Below are 16,410 nucleotides of genomic sequence, written 5' to 3'. Positions count from 1 at the left end.
TTTTTCAAGGCATTTAATGCATGTCAGACGGTGGTCGGCCACCGCTGATATTGAACCGCCATTACTTTAATCTATAAGTAGCCCTTCCTTTTACCATTATCACTTTTACATCTTCAATCTTCCAAATTTTCCAAGTTCTTTTTCGTACCCTCTAAGTTTATTTGCAAATATGTGATTCCTCTCTGCAAAAATCCTTCTTCAAAACTACCAAATCTTTGTTACTTTATTCTATTCTCGACCTTCAAATTCGAAAATGGTGAAAACATCACAAACCATTCTTCAGAAAGAGAAAGCTTCATCTTCACAGTCTGTCGCCGACGAAACACTGGTAGAACCACGACCTGAGGAGTGCGTTCCTGGGACGTGTGTTCTTACCTCTGATTTTAAGGTCGATAAAGGCTCGTCGGTCCCCGGCCGATGTGAGCCAGTATCGATGTACATGTGTTCGATAACCGAGAGGCACCTCAAATAGCTAAAGAAAGATTGCAATTGGGAGAAAAAAGAAATAATAATCTCTTCTTCTGATGAAGATATCACCACTTACGTGAAAGAGTTTTTAAGTGTGTATACTTACCCTTTTACGTTAGGTCCCCACGACTCTGTTATTATTGACTTCTGTCGTCAATACCAAATAACCCTAGGCCAGGTCCATCCTTCTTTTTGGCGGATCGTTATTTTGATCCGATACTTTGTGAACAAAATCGAGGGGATGCCGTTCACCCTCGATCATCTCATCCGATTGTATTGTCCTCGCCTTTTTCGAGGAGGGTTAATAAAACTTCAGCGTCAGGCTACTAAGGCTTTGTTCTCGAGCATAGACGAGGACATGGATCGAGGTTGGATGGGCAGGTTCATTCACGTAAGGACTTCGGACCTGATTTCGACTAAAAAGATGCCTTTTCCCGAGGAGTGGAACATGAAGCATAAGTGTAATTCTGATGTTATTTCCTTTTATTTTGCCCTTTCATTTCTTCTCTTACTGATATTCCCCTTTTTGTGATGCAGCGGTTTCCTGGATGCCCGGCGTAGTTCTCGATCTCAAGAACTGGGTACGAGCTCTGGCTTCGACCTCCACATACGCCGGGCGCTCATGGCATGATTTGTCAAAAGGCCGATAGGAGGCCAAAAATCAGGGTAAGCCCCTTTCTCGTATTTTTTGGTAGTTCGAACAAGATGCTTTCCATATACTTCAATAATTTTTCCCGTATGTAAATGTGGGCAAAGATGCAGTTTTGAGGCCCTCGTCCATCGAGGAAGAGGCTTCGGCGTCCGTTCCAAAGCCGGTGAAGGATAATAAGAGGAAAAGGGCCTCCGCTCCTGAAGATCCAAAATCGAAGAAGAGGACGGCTTGTAAGCCGAAGAAGAATACCATTCCTTTGACCGTAGAATCAGTTCTGCATCTAAGGGATAAAGACGGCGAAGAAGAAGAAGAAAATAACGGGTCCGTGCTAGCGGCCCGAATGAAGAAAAGCATTGATTCCCCAAAGGCAGCTGAATCGACGGTGATTCATAAGTTTCTGCCCCGAACTAAGGAGATGTCGGAAGAAGGTTCAGGCAAAGTCCCCGAATCATTAGAGGTTCAGGATGCTTCCTACCGAAGTCAACAAATGGTGGGTACATCGGAAGGGACTAGTCCTGAAGTTCTCCGAACTGAGGAGAACGCCCCAAGCGAGTCGCCCGGGGCAATAGTAATCGGAGATTCGCCCACTCTTCCTGCTTTTTCCGAAGGGGCTATTCGAGAAGCCCAAACTTTGGGGGCCCTCGAGATGAGCCGGTCTCATGAAGGGGAGGACCCTTTCTGTGATCTGTTTACTGGGGTCGAGGATGTTGCTGGCCCTAGTGATATGTCAAGTCTTCTCTATGAAGTGCATCTAGCTCTAAATCGGATAAGCTCTTAACTCCCTTTGTTGATATTATTTTTCATGTTTTGTTATTCTTTCCTAACTTCTTTTCTTCCTTCTTCCAGGCCGTGGCGGTTCATCGAGAAGTATGTTCTCGGTCTCAAGTTGAGATGCATCGGTTCGAGACCGATCTTCAACGGGTCACGAAGGAGAGGAACTCCATTAAACTCATCTTAGGGCAAAGGGGAGAGGAAATCAAAGACCTCCAAGCTGAGTTGGCCAAGGCTCATCAAGATCAGACCGATCTAACTGAGCAGGTAATGATACTTTTAAAAGCCTATGGGCTCGATACTGGAATGATGACTAATTTTTCGGTCTCACAGCTGCAGCAGAAAATTGAGATGATCGGGAAACTCCGTGAGGAGGTTGATGTGATAAAAGTGGAGTACTTGAAGTGCAAAGAAGGTATGGACTGCTTTGCTGCAGAGAAAGAGGCTGCTCGAGCCCAATTATCATCGACCGAAAACCAGCTTCAAAGTATAAAGGAGAAAAGCTCGGTTCAAGTAAGAAGAATAGAGGAGCTCGAGGCTCGGTTGGCCTCTCAACTTTGCTAAGGCCGAATCTGACACCGAAAAGGCAAAGGCCGATGCAGATGCATTCGTGGCCGTTTATTGGGCTGATGCTGAAGCTGCTCAGGTACAAGCAAGAGAGGCAGCCGAGACCACCAACACTCGAGCACATTTGGTTGCTGAGCTTGTTAAGTGCCGATCTCGGAGGGATACCCTCGAGGAGATCCACGCTCGAGGTTTCGACCTCACTGAAGAGATAAAAAGGGCTAAGAAGCTCGAAGCCAATGCTGAAGCCTTGGTTTCCGATGATGACGATGATGGGAGCAAGAACGGGTCCGACAGCAGAGAGGATCCCGATGGAGAAGAGACCGCCCCCGGGGATAACCAAGAAACTTAGTCCTTTAGTTTCTATTTCGGATGTTGCAAACATTCATGTAAACAATCCCGTAAATATATACAAATATCTTTTCTTCTACCGTCTTGCCTCTATTTTATTTTCTGTCTTGTGAAGGTTTTGTTTTATTCATGCCTTATGAATGTTTTCATAAGGCTTTAGGCAATTTGATTGAATTCGGAATTCACAGCCTTTATATCTGAGTGAGTGTTTTCGAACTCGAAGTAACATAGAAAGTAGGCTTGGTGATTTCGAACTCGAAGTATTGTAGCCCGTAGGCTTAGTAGTCGAGTGAGTGATTTCGAACTCGAAGTAACGTAGCATGTAGGCTTAATAGTCGAGTGAGTGGTTTCGAACTCGAAGTAATGTAGATCATAGGCTTAATAGTTGAGTGGGTGATTTCAAACTCGAAGTAATGTAGCCCGAAGGCTTAATAGTCGAGTGAGTGATTTCGAACTCGAAGTAATGTAGTCCGTAGGCTTAATAGTTGAGTGAGTGATTTCTAACTAGAAGTAATGTAGCCTGTAAGCTTAGTAAATAGTCCGCGAGTGAGAATGGTTGCTCGAACTCAAGTTGGTGTAGCCCTTGCGCTTTATAGTTGAGTGGGTGTTGCTCGAACTCGTTGATTTACCTTAAGCCTATTTGCATAATAAATCTCGATATAGGGGAATCTTTCTTGGATATAAGATATCGGTAAATAAGAAATTTTTCTTTGCAAGTCATTATACATGTGTCCATGTTTTGTGTCAAGGCTCGGGCCAACTACACGAGCATGGTTCGTTTTGACCATTTAGCTCTTACAATTTTTTCTATCGGAACCCTGTTATTATGAAGTAACTTTCTTGCACCGAACTTGATATATTTGAGGGACTAATGCCCCCACTATTCGAGGTCGATTGCAAAGAGGCCTCGGATACTATCAAATTATTTCTAAGTTAGCACGATCAATGGTTGCCTCATTAAAAACCTTGCCGAAAAACCCATTTGGGATAAAACCGGTCTAAGGAAAAAAGAGTGCAACGCGTGCTTTCAGACCTAGGGCTTCGTATTGAAGGATCCATCCTAGCTCCTGATCGAACTCCTGCAGGGGTTAGTTTCGAAATGTAAACGAATATGGGAGGGTCATACCTTAGCAGTAGTATTGTTTTAGGTGCGACACATTCCAATTGCTTGATAGTTGTTTGCCGTTTATAATACCGAGCTTGTATGATCCTTTTCCGACATTTTCGAGAACCTGATACGGTCCTTCCCAGTTCGGTCCTAGTTTTCCTTCATTTGGATTTCGGGTACTGAGGGTGACTTTCCTTAGCACTAAGTCCCCGAGTTTAAAATGGCGAAGCTTGGTTCTTCTATTATAGTATCTTTCGATTCGCTGCTTCTGGGCGGCCAATTGGACGAGAGCAGCTTCTCATTTTTCATCCGATAATTCGAGGCTAGTGTTCATAGCCTCATTATTTGACTCTTTAGTTGTATATCGAAACCTGGCACTGGGTTCCCCGACTTCGACCGGAATCAAGGCTTCGAAGCCATATACTAAGGAGAACGGGGTTGCCCCCGTACTAGATTTTGATGTTGTTCGATATGCCCAAAGAACTCCGGGTATGATTTCTCTCCATTTCCCCTTAGCATCGTTCAACCTTTTCTTTAGGTTTTGAATGATAGTTTTGTTCGTTGATTCGGCCTGTCCATTCCCATTGGGGTGATACGGTGTTAATAATATCCTTTTTATTTTGTGGTTTTCGAGGAATTTCGTCACTTTGCTACCGACAAACTGTTTCCCATTGTCACACACTATTTCGACGGGTATCCCGAATCAACATATGATATGATCCCAAATAAAGTCTATAACCTCTTTCTCTCTTACTTTCACGAACGCCTGTGCTTCAACCCATTTAGAGAAATAGTCAGTCATAAATAAAATGAACTTAGCTTTACCTGGGGCCGATGGCAGAGGGCCGACGATATCCATTCCCCATTTCATGAATGGCATGGGGATAGGACTGAAAGTTGATCTCCGGGCTGATGGATCATTGGTGCAAAGCTTTGACATTTGTCACATTTTCGAACAAACTCCTTTGCATCTTTGTCCATATCGATCCAACAATACCCTATCCTGATTATTTTTCGGACTAATGAATCGGCACCAGAGTGATTTCCACAAGTGCCCTCGTGCACCTCACGTAGGACGTAGTCGGTGTCTCCTAGACCTAAGCATACTGCCAATGGTCCATCGAATATCCTTCGGTATAATATTCCATCTATAGTTAATGTGAATCGAGCAGCTTTGGTTCGTAGGGCCCTCAAATTTTTAGGGTCCGATGGGAGCTTTCCATTCTTTAAGTATTCAATATACTTATTCCTCCAATCCCAGGTTAAACTTGTAGAATTTATCTCGGCATGACCTTCTTCGATCACGGATCTCGATAGTTGAATGACAGTCACCGAGCTTATCTCGCCTTCCTCGACCGATGTTCCCAAATTTGCAAGTACATCGGCCTCACTGTTTTGTTCTCATGGAACACGTTGTAAAGTCTATTCTTTGAAATGGTACAAAGTGACCTGCAGTTTGTCCAAATACCTTTGCATTCTATCTTCTCGAACTTCAAAGGTTTTGTTTACTTGATTTACCACCAGCAAAGAGTCACACTTGGCTTCAATGATTCTGCTCCCAATCTTTTAGCTAGCTCGAGACCAGCAATCATATCCTCATACTCGGGCTCGTTGTTAGTCAACCTAGTTGTTTTGATAGATTGCCTAATAGTGTTACCTGTGGGTGGCTTTAAAACGATGCCTAGCCCGGACCCCTTCACATTCAAAGCCCCGTCTGTTAAAAGGGTCCATACCCCGATGACGTACCCGATTTCAATAAGAGTTCTTTTTCAACTTCGGATACGAGGGTCGGCGTGAAATCGGCCACGAAGTCCGCTAAAATTTGAGACTTGATGGCCGTACGAGGTTGATACTCGATATCGTACCCACTGAGTTCGACGGCCCATTTAGCCAATCGGCCTGATAGTTCGGGCTTATGCAAAATATTATGGAGTGGGTAAGTGGTCAATACACATATGGAGTGACATTGAAAGTACAGTCTTAACTTTTTAGAGGTGCTTATCAGTGCAAGTGCCAATTTTTCCAAGTGTGGATATCTAGTTTCTGCTTCTCCTAAGGTTCGACTTACATAATAAACAGAAAATTACGTACCTTGCTCTCCTCGAACTAGGACACCACTTACCACAATTTCCGATACTGCCAAGTATAAGCAAAGTTTTTTGTCTGTTTTTGGAGTATGAAGTAGTGGTGGGCTCGATAGATATCGTTTTAATTCCTCTAATGCCTGTTGGCATTTCGTGGTCCAAGAGAAATCGTTCTTCTTTTTGAGTAGAGAGAAAAATTTGTGACTTCGATCTGACGACCTTGAAATGAATCGGCCTAAGGCAGCAATCCGTCCCGTTAGCCTCTGTACGGCTTTTACTCTGTCCACGATGGCGATGTCTTCGATGGATTTGATTTTGTCGGGGTTAATCTCGATCCCATGATTTGATACCATGAAGCCGAGGAACTTGCCCGAACCGACACCGAAAGCACATTTCTCGGGGTTGAGCTTCATGTTGTGTTTCCTTAAAATTTCGAATGTTTCGTGCAAATGAGCCAAATGGTCCTCTGCGCGCAGGGACTTAACTAGCATATCATCAATATAAACTTCCATTGATTTTCCTATTTGTTCCTCGAACATTTTATTTATTAGGCATTGGTAGGTAGCTCCTGTATTTTTTAGCCCGAAGGGCATCATATTATAACAGTATGTTCCGTACTTGGTGACAAATGAAGTCTTTTCCTGGTCTTCCGGGTTCATTTGGATTTGATTATACCCGGAATAGGCATCGAGAAAAGTAAGGATCTCATGGTCGGCCATGGTATCGATCATGCGATCGATGTTAGGCAGTGGAAAAGAATCTTTGGGGCATGCCCTGTTTAAATCCTTATAATCTACACACATTCTAAGTTTGTTCCTTTTTTAGGGACTACAACTACATTAGCTAACCATTCGGGATATTTCACCTCCCGAATGGACCCTATTCTGAGAAGTTTAGTTACCTCGTCCTTTATGAATACGTGTTTACCTCAAATTGGGGACTTCTCTTTTGCTTTATCGGTTGGAACCTAGGGTCCAGGCTTAGCCGATGCGTCGTTATATCCGGTGGGATCCCTGTTATATCTAAATGAGACCAAGCAAAATAATCCATGTTATCGATAAGAAATTGAATAAGCCTTTTCCTAAGTTCGGGGGTTTATCTCGTCCCCATGTATACCTTTCGTTCGGGCAAATGCTCGATTAGTATGACTTGCTCCAACTCTTCAATCGTTGATTGGGTAGTGTCGGAATCATCGGGAAGCACGAAGGATCGATGGATCCTTTGATCATCATCTTCATCGATCTTCTGATTTTCTGGTTGGGTTAAAGCTGATGTCTGTGATTGCTATTTGGCATTTTGTTCCCTTTTTTCAGCCTGATCCCTTTACTGGTGAAGGCGAGGATATCAGATTTGCTTCCTCGACGACAAACATTTCTCTTGCGGCCGATTATTCTCCGTACACTGTTTTGACTCCCCTCGATGTTGGGAATTTAAGAACCTGGTGTAGGGTCGAAGGTACAACTCTCAGGTTGTGGATCCATGTCCTTCCAAAAAGGGCGTTGTACCTCATGTCGCATTTTGATTACGTGGAACTTCATTTTATGGATGGTCCCGACCACGATTATCGGTAGAATTATCTCGCCTTTGGTAGTTTCACATGCCATATTGAATCCGTTTAGAATTAGGGTTGCGGGTACGACCTGGTCCTGTAGATCGAGCTGTTCTACGACCTTCAATCTAATGATGTTGGCCGAGCTACCTGGATCAATTAACACGCACTTAACTTTAGTTTTATTCATAAGTACGGATATTACCAGTGCATCGTTATCAGGTTGTATGACCCCTTCTGCATCTTCATCATTGAAGGACAAAGTTCATATAGGTGCGTAATCCTGAGTTCGAGATCGCTTTTCTCTCACAATCGATGTCTTAGTGCATTTAAACACTAGCTCTTGAGGGGTATCAACGCCGCCAATGATCATGTGAGTGACGTGTTGTGGTTCTTCTTGTTCATTTTGCTTGCCGAAATCCTTGTTTTTGAAATGGTTCTTTGCCCTGTCGCTTAAAAATTCTCGAAGGTGCCCTTTATTGAATAACCACGCTACCTCCTCTCTTAGTTGCCTGCAATCTTCCGTTTTATGGCCATGTGTGCCATGATATTCGCACATTTGATTGGGATTTTTCTGGGTAGGATCGGTCTGCATGGGTCGAGGCCATTTAGTGTCTTTGATGCGTCCGATAACCGATACGATGGCGGATGCATCAATGCTGAAGTTATACTTCGATAACCTAGGCGCTTCCTTAGATCCGGAGGGCTGTCGAACCCACTTCTGTTCATCAGCCCCCGAGACTCTTGACCTCGATCACTTCTTTTGTTGCTTTGTCCGGGGTTACATCTCGATTCATTGATTCTGTGGTTTCTGTTATACGGTCGGTATCGATCCCTGATCGGACCTTGTTCTCGATTTATATCCCTTCGAGCAGCGGGTTCAGACCCCAACTGATCATCTTCGACCCTAATTTTTTATTGGTACCGATTGTGCACGTCGGACCAAGTGATAGCTGGGTACTCGATGAAGTTATGCTTCAACCGTCGTGAAGCTGTCGAACTTCGTTCGTTCAAACCTTGAGTGAAAGCTTGAACAACCCAATCATCTGTGACTTGGGGTAGATCCATTCTTTCCATTTGAAAACGAGACACGAATTCCCTTAGCATCTCGTTATCCTTTTGACTTACCTTAACCAAATCCGACTTCCTGGTCTCGACTTTTATGGCCCCGGCGTGTGCTTTTACGAAGGAATCCGCAAGCATTACAAAAGAATCGATAGAATTAGATGGCAAATTATGATACCATATCATTGCTCCCTTTGACAGGGTTTCACCGAATTTCTTCAATAATATGGTTTCGATCTCATCATCATATAGATCATTCTCTTTGATGGTACATGTGTATGAGGTGACATGTTTGTTGGGGTCGGTAGTTCCGTTATATTTAGGAATCTCGGGCATGCAGATCTTCCTTTGGATCGGTTTAGGAGCCGCGCTTGGGGGGAAAGGCTTTTGTATGTTTTTTTGGAATCTAAGCCCTTCAATATTGGTGGTGCCCCGGGGATCTGATCAACCCTGGAGTTGTATGTCTCTACCTTTTTGTCGTTTACTTCGGTCCTCCTTTCTCCCGATTCTATTCGTTTGGTCAGTTCTTCGAACATCTTCGCAATTTCGGGATTAGTCCCCAACTCCTGCTCATTTGATTTCACTATAACTGGTGCCGTTGTATAGGCGATTTCTCGGGGTTGACTGGGCTCCGGTTTACTCGGTATCTGGGTTTGACTCTGCAACTTAGCTATTGCTGCCTGTTGAGCTTGCAACATTTCGAAAATCATACGCAAGTTGACGCCGTTTTCCTCAACTTTGTGGGTATCTCGAGTTGCAGACCGAGTGCCACCATGAATGCTATTTTCAGGTTCAGAATGTAGGTTCGTCTCAATGGCCACATGCGAATTGATGTCTATCGGCACTTCGATTCGAGCTCCAACGGCCTTGACAAGTGGTATGTCGGTACTGGGTGTCAAGTTGTTGTTCTCATCTTGAAAACCAGCTTTGTTGTCGATAGGTAAGGCCATTTGATTGATAGTTAGTCGTTGCTAATCCGAAATCCAAGATACTTTTGGAAACAAGCGCAAAACGGTGTATTTTTTGCAGATTCGTATCAAATAACCACTGTTATCCTTAGCCCCACGGTAGGCGCCAAACTGTTTACTCAAAAAACGGATAGAGTTGAATTTGTACGTAGTTCTAAGGTTACGTGGTATAGCTTAATACAAATCGTAATGATAAATAGAAATATCAAATACAGATTGCAAAGGATGCAAAATAAACGAGGTTGGAAAGAAGGTGACTTTTGGGACTAAGCAAGATGAATCAATTTATGAAGTTTAAAAGAATAATTCTTCAATATAGGAGTATATGGTGCTTGAGTTACAATGTAAGCAAAAAAGCTGTCCTTTACAAAAATGTAGTCATCCTCTTTATAGTGGAGGATCCTACTTTTAGATATAATTAAAAATACATAGTGGGAGACCCATGACAAATCAACTTTTCCATAATTCCTGCCAGGATTATCTCATCTGGTGGGATTGCAACGGCTCTTGTTTGTGAGCTCGATATTGACTCGAGTTTTCGGTCTTGACTCAAGTTCTCGATCTTTACTCGAGCTCGATTCTGACTCGGATCCCTGTATTGATTCAGGGTCAGTGTTGGTCGGTCTCTGAATCATAAGCTTGATAATCTTTACTTTGCTACTTTACTTTGCATTATAGTTCGACTTGGATTCAAGCTTGATATTAACATCGAGCTCGACATTGATCGGTTCTTCGGGCTCGAAGCTTGGTGACCTGACTTCGGACCTCAACCTGAAACTACGAAGACGCTTCTCCGATCCGATATATTACCATTTAAACCAGTTCGTACGGAGGACTAACCAGTTTTTACCGTATACAATAACCAGATTTCAAGATAACGTGACATTTCAAATTTAAATTCTTTTAATGGTAATCAAACGATTAATATACAAATTTGGAGATTAATTTGTCAAGAAAAAAGGTTTACCTAAATCCAGAAATTATCTATTTACACTCGAACAGAGACGAATCTAGAATTTAAATTCTATGGGTTCAACTATAAAGTTTTTAGCATCGAACTCATTATATTTTTAAAGTTATCGATTCATATATATTAATTTTATAATTTTAATAAATTTTTATTACGCGTCAAAAGTTATGGATTCAATTGAATCCGTTCTTAACGCATACGCCCCTGCAGTCGAACATAAATTGATACATCAAACAACAAAGTGCATAACATTTTATATGAGATGTATCACATAATAATAATTAGTAAATGATACAAACTTTTATTTCATATCATTCAACCATAAAAGCAAAACAAATTTGTTGGAGATATCTTAAAAACACCGAAGGTATCTCCGTAATATTCTATAATTTTGTTCAGTCAACAGGTCAACTATCGAGGATAATCTAGTGCAGAGAGGACCATTGAACCTCGGTGCATACAACCTCTTATTGGCGAATATATACAGAGACCAACACGTGTATACAAATCAAACCAATTGTGGAGTATATAAGTATAGTATACAAAGCGTGTTTTCTTCCAACGTACGATAATAAAAAACGTACTTTGACAAGGCAACAAAGATATCGCCCTCTCTAAAACCTCTCTACATTCCACTAATTGTAGTTGATACGAATAAAAAGTGTGTTAGGGTTTTGAGATCAGTGACTTTTGGTGGAAAATTGAAATTGTTGTATGCAATGGACGTTGAAATCGAACAACTTTCTTCTCAAGATTCTGACAAACTGAAACACAATAAGGTAATTCGAATTCCTTAAGAATTTTCGTTTTTGTTTACTTCTTTGAGTGATTTTTCTTAAATTGGGTTTGGTTTGCTTTGGGCTTGATCGCTTTAGAATTGGATTTTTGGTTGGGTTGTTATTGATTGGTGGATCATAATATTCTGTTATGTTTTTGTGTATGATTGATCAGTTGTTGCCCTTAAGGCTTCGAGCTTTGTTATGCGTTGCATTGTTAACTTTTTTTTGGTCTAAGGTTACTTGTATCATGCGGTTAGATATGTTTTGTGAGTGTTAAAGTATGGTATCTGAAGAATCTTAATTGTGGGGCTGTTGAATTAGCCATTGTAGAATGAGATAACTTTTGAATAAATTTGAGAATCCTTTTAAAGAATTTTTAATATTGTTGGGAATTTGATTCACCGAAAACAACCTCTCTACATCCACGGTCCACAAGGTAGAGGTAAGATCTCTGTACACATTACCCTCCCGAGACTCCAAATATACTGGGTATGTTGATGTTGTCGTTGTTGGGAATTGATTCACCGATAGAGCAAAGGGGTGGGGGTCTTGGGGATTCAAAAAGAAAAAAGAAGGAATCTTGAAACTGTACGTGCAGCGGTTGGTTCTAGTTTCATAATTTTACTGTACTAGAGTAGCATACAGTACTGTAATTTCCAGCATGCCTATATCAGTTTATTATTTGAAAATTGAATCTGCTCTTTCCCTTTGCTCATCTATTTAGGTTGTTTCACTTACAGGAGGTTATGACTAAGGATAATTCACAAACAGTAGCTGGGTCCACATCCGTATCTCTTGACTCTGGCAATAACAACAGTTCCAATTCAGACCTCTCGTTTCATGAAGATCAGAATAATGGAGATGATGGCATGGATGATGGCGATGATGTGTCAAACTATGATAACGATGATGATGATAATGACTATATGTTTTATGACAATGATGACGATGATGAGTGTGATTACTTGAGCATGCAGGCACAATTTGATAATGTTGATTTGCCCGCTGGTGTAGAGGCCACAGTTTCTTGGTTGAATGAACCTGCTCCCAGTTCAAAAGCGCCTTCCCAAGTTAGCTCTTCTAGTCATCTAGTAGGCGTTGGGACAGTGAAACCCACACTTCCGGAGAACGGAAGGAGTAGTAACTTATCTCAGGTCCCTGCTTCAAGCAGTTCTCTAGTGTCTGTAGAGTCAAGTTCTCATGGAAAGGAAGAGGCAACTGAAGAAGAAGCCATGAAAAAATATCAGAGTTTTAAGCATTTTGATGTGGTAGATGACTTCTCAGATCATCATTACAGTAGCTTGGGCTTCCAGGGGCAACAGGTAACTTGTAAGGGAATTTTTTTTTTGCTTTGCAGGTCATCTTATGGCATTTTAGTTGATCGTTTTATGAGACTATGCTAACCTCTGCTGTTACCTTTTTAACAGCCACCTAAGGCCTGGAGTAAGAAAGTTCAGGATGAGTGGAAGATATTGGAAAATGATTTACCCGGTGAGTCAGTTGCTGCTATTTAGTGACACATACATTTGCGTCTGTTGTTTTTGTAATGTTTTAAAATTTTTGTTGGTAAATGTCTCTATTTTGGTTTCCTGCTGAAGAAGTCTTCTGAAAGTGGTATTTCGCTGTCTTTCTGACATTCTTAAACTTAAATCCTTTATGTGATGTGAAACCACATGATGGGAAATGCATCAATTGGCTCGTGTGATGTGTAATTCCTGAAAAGACATGTGTGATTCCTAATGGACATCCTTCGCAATTTATATTTTGGGACATTGATTATCATAAGTAAATAATATACAAAGCTATCCTTTGCTTTTTCCACTGCCATTTCCCTTTCTCAACTTCCTTATCTGCTGCTAAATTTATGACTCTATCCCCTTTGTGGCATGCTGCACTGTCAGTTTTATCTGGAAAAGAGAGTTTTTTTGTGAATTGACTTTGTGGGATGTCCTGTCATTGGTAGATTGCTGTAATTCTATCTAATCCATTTGAGGGTTTATGTTGAACTCATTTCACTCTCTCGTATTCAGATACAATATATGTAAGGGTCTACGAATCAAGGATGGATCTCCTTAGGGCTGTCATCATTGGACCAGAAGGCACTCCATATCATGATGGTCTCTTTGTCTTTGATGTCCTGTTCCCACAAAACTATCCCGATGTGCCACCGGTATGAATTTGTGTGTTCACGTTTTCTCTTGATTTTGTAGCATGAAAATGCTAAGATATTTATTTCTAATTTACCTTGTAAAAAATGTTGAGATATTTATTTTTTAACTTATTTTTTATTTACTTATTTTCCCTTTCATTAGATGGTTTACTACTATTCTGGTGGTTTGAGACTGAACCCGAACTTGTATGATTGTGGAAAAGTCTGTCTCAGTCTTCTGAACACTTGGACCGGTAAAGGTAATGAAAGGTGGCTGCCCAAGACATCGACTATGCTGCAAGTCCTGGTTTCGATACAAGCTCTAATTTTGAATTCAAGGCCTTTCTTTAATGAGCCTGGATATGAAGCCTCATATCCTGGACCTGACGGAGAGAGGAGATCTAAAGCTTACAATGAAGATGTTTTTGTTCTATCTTTGAAAACAATGACATATACATTGAGGAGGCCCCCAAAGGTATGATCATGGATCGTTGTTTGTCATAGTTCTTCTTCCTTCAGTTAAGTCAAAAGTAACATCCGGTTGGAGTACCTGTGTAGGCAAATAATGTCTTTTACCTTTCAATTTTCTGGCTCTGCTAGGATTTCACCTACTTATTAATGACCAATGCAGTTAGTATTTAAATTAATGCTGCCCTTTTCATTTAAATGGTGTTATGTTTGATCTAACTGCAATACTGGTAACATAGGTTTATCTGGGAAAATGGGGATTGGTTAAATGTAGAACCTAGTTCATCCTTGAAATCAGTTTTCATCTTAGTGGTGTTTTGAATTTTGTCTAATTGCATATTGGCTTTTTGCATAGACTATCAGGAGAGTGATTTAGAAAGAAGGGAAGATCAGGTTCACAGTGTCCGGTATGTATGAGTTTAACATATATTTTCGTTTGTCTTGAGTTAGCTCTGTGGTTGGCATCTTAATACAAGTGATTTTTCAAATGGATTTGAAAGTTGAAACTTTTTCTGCTCAGGTTCCTCAGCTTTGGGAACTGAGTTCAGATATTATCTGGTTTGGAACGAGGTTGGATGTGGTGGCATAATTTCTTTTGACTACCCAATTGTCTATTTTCCACGGGAATAGCTTTGAAGTTGAAAACAAAACTTATTCTACTCTTATTCATGTGTATTCGAACAGATATCACTTGCATATTTTAACGGACAGCCAAAACTTTTAATCAGTACAGTAGTTTTTTCAACTGGTTTTGTAGTGGGTATATACATTCGTGCAAGAATGAATTTCTTCTTACCATGCAACTCAGAATGAGATAGAGGAAGATTGTTTCTTTTTGGGGGGGAGGTGGGGAGAGGGTGGAGGAGAGATTATCTGAGCAGACTTTCTTGTTTAGTTATATTTAGCTTCCATAATTGCAAAGTGAAAACAGCTAAAATAGGAGGAGGGATTATGTTATTCAAACATGAGGTTGTATTATTTTGGTTGTCTAGTAAAGTATGCTTTTGTCTATGACTCAACACTTTCGATATAGATGTAGATGCATCTGTAGTGTAGAACATGTTTGTGCACCTGGGATAGAAAGGGGTCGACTTTTGGAGGGTAGGGTAAATGAAAAATGGAGCTTTGTTTTATTCTTAAAGAGCGGTGTATGTACATGTTAACATTGCTAAGTACTTATCTTTGTTCTTGGGAAGTGAATTTTAAGTACACATCTTCTTAAGATAGGAAGATGTGGAAGTCGAGTATTAGGGTTGTAGGTTAAGAGGTACTTGAGTCGTGCCTTACTTCGTACCATTGTGGGACTAGCCATGTAAGGTTTTTGTCTAAGATAGCTAGTGACAATGTTGTGGCTTACTATTTCGCTTTTCGGTGCGTGCGTGCCCTAAGCTATCGCTTTTTCTTTGCATCTTTCTTCTAGATTTCATGGTGTTCTTGTTGTTCTTATGATTGTTGTGGTGATACTAATATTTACTAATATTGTCTCTTTTTGCTTTGCATCCTTCTTCTGGATTTCATGGTATTTTTATTTATCATATGATTATTGTTGGGATACTAATATTGTCTCCTTTTTGTCCTTTTGTCCTTTTGTTTTTTTTTGAGCCGAGGGTCTTTCGGAAACAACCTCTCTACTCCTTCGGGGTAGGGGTAAGGCCTGCGTATACACTACCCTCCCCAGACCCCATTAGTGGGATTTTACTGGGTTGTTGTTGTTGTTGTATCTTTCTTAAGGTTACTTGTGAGGTAGCATTCAAAACAATTCTAAGTATACATCTTTTTCTTGAGGTTATTTGTGGGTTAGCATTCTTCCTTATGGTATATCAATATAATCTGGCTTGCTCTTATTCTTTTATTTCGTGCAGCATTTTGAAGACCTTGTCATTGGTCACTTCCGTTGCTATGCTGTAGACATTCTCTCAGCATGCAAGGCATATGTAGAAGGAGCTCCAGTTGGTTCTGTGGTCAAGGGAAAAGTCCAGGGTAATGCAACTGAAGACAGGAGCTCACCGATATTCAGGGAATCAGTATCCAGAATGATGAATGGTCTTATATCCCTTTTCACTAAGAATGGTGCGAAGGATTGTGACCGGTTTCGTGTCTAAGCCTACAGGATTACCCATCAGATCCTATGAAAATCACAAGATGTTTTAGCTGAATGGTCCGTTTTCGACTCTTTGAGCACCTCTTTTACCCAGCTTTTGGTGCCATTCACACATATTCCTGTACATAGAAACTCTAATTTTGAATGTAGATAAAACTGGATACTTTAGCACTGAAGTATATTCTAGTGGTATATATCCTTCCATTCCCTGGATTATATCATAAAATCTATCACCAGATAAGTATGGTAATATATCAGAGAGCATAACTCTCTATTTCTTTTCGAATGGCTTGAGAAATGTTAGGCAGCATCTCTTGCCGTTTCTGGTGGAGGCAATGGTAGTGGTAGGTATTACAGACATGC

The 16,410-nt window shown here is 41.0% G+C and overlaps 2 protein-coding genes across 4 annotated transcripts; both read left to right on the top strand.

Annotated features, from left to right (window-relative positions):
* The first annotated feature begins 253 nt into the window (after positions 1 to 253).
* Positions 254 to 2,807, top strand: LOC138895362 (uncharacterized). Its single transcript, XM_070180044.1, has 6 exons — positions 254 to 348; positions 1,006 to 1,049; positions 1,225 to 1,865; positions 1,967 to 2,158; positions 2,225 to 2,404; positions 2,478 to 2,807. The coding sequence occupies exons 1-6, from the start codon at positions 254 to 256 to the stop codon at positions 2,805 to 2,807; spliced, it is 1,482 nt and encodes a 493-aa protein (XP_070036145.1).
* An 8,296-nt stretch (positions 2,808 to 11,103) lies between these two features.
* LOC104087450 (putative ubiquitin-conjugating enzyme E2 38) lies at positions 11,104 to 16,333 on the top strand. Of its 3 annotated transcripts, XM_009591920.4 has the most exons (7): positions 11,104 to 11,329; positions 12,070 to 12,651; positions 12,757 to 12,820; positions 13,360 to 13,499; positions 13,642 to 13,953; positions 14,302 to 14,353; positions 15,809 to 15,974. In XM_009591920.4, exons 1-6 carry the CDS (start codon positions 11,270 to 11,272, stop codon positions 14,320 to 14,322), a joined length of 1,179 nt encoding a protein of 392 aa, XP_009590215.1. In that variant the 5' UTR covers positions 11,104 to 11,269; the 3' UTR covers positions 14,323 to 14,353; positions 15,809 to 15,974. The 3 variants fall into 3 exon arrangements, with proteins under 3 accessions (XP_009590215.1, XP_009590213.1, XP_009590214.1); XM_009591918.4 differs by lacking the exon at positions 14,302 to 14,353 and having other exon boundaries at positions 15,809 to 16,333; XM_009591919.4 differs by lacking the exon at positions 14,302 to 14,353 and having other exon boundaries at positions 12,054 to 12,651; positions 15,809 to 16,333.
* Positions 16,334 to 16,410: the final 77 nt, after the last annotated feature.

Source organism: Nicotiana tomentosiformis, chromosome 7 (genome assembly GCF_000390325.3).
Source record: "Nicotiana tomentosiformis chromosome 7, ASM39032v3, whole genome shotgun sequence".
Taxonomy (NCBI): Eukaryota; Viridiplantae; Streptophyta; class Magnoliopsida; order Solanales; family Solanaceae; genus Nicotiana; species Nicotiana tomentosiformis.
The sequence above is the reverse complement of the archived record's forward strand: the minus strand, read 5'-3'. Positions and strand labels throughout refer to the sequence as shown.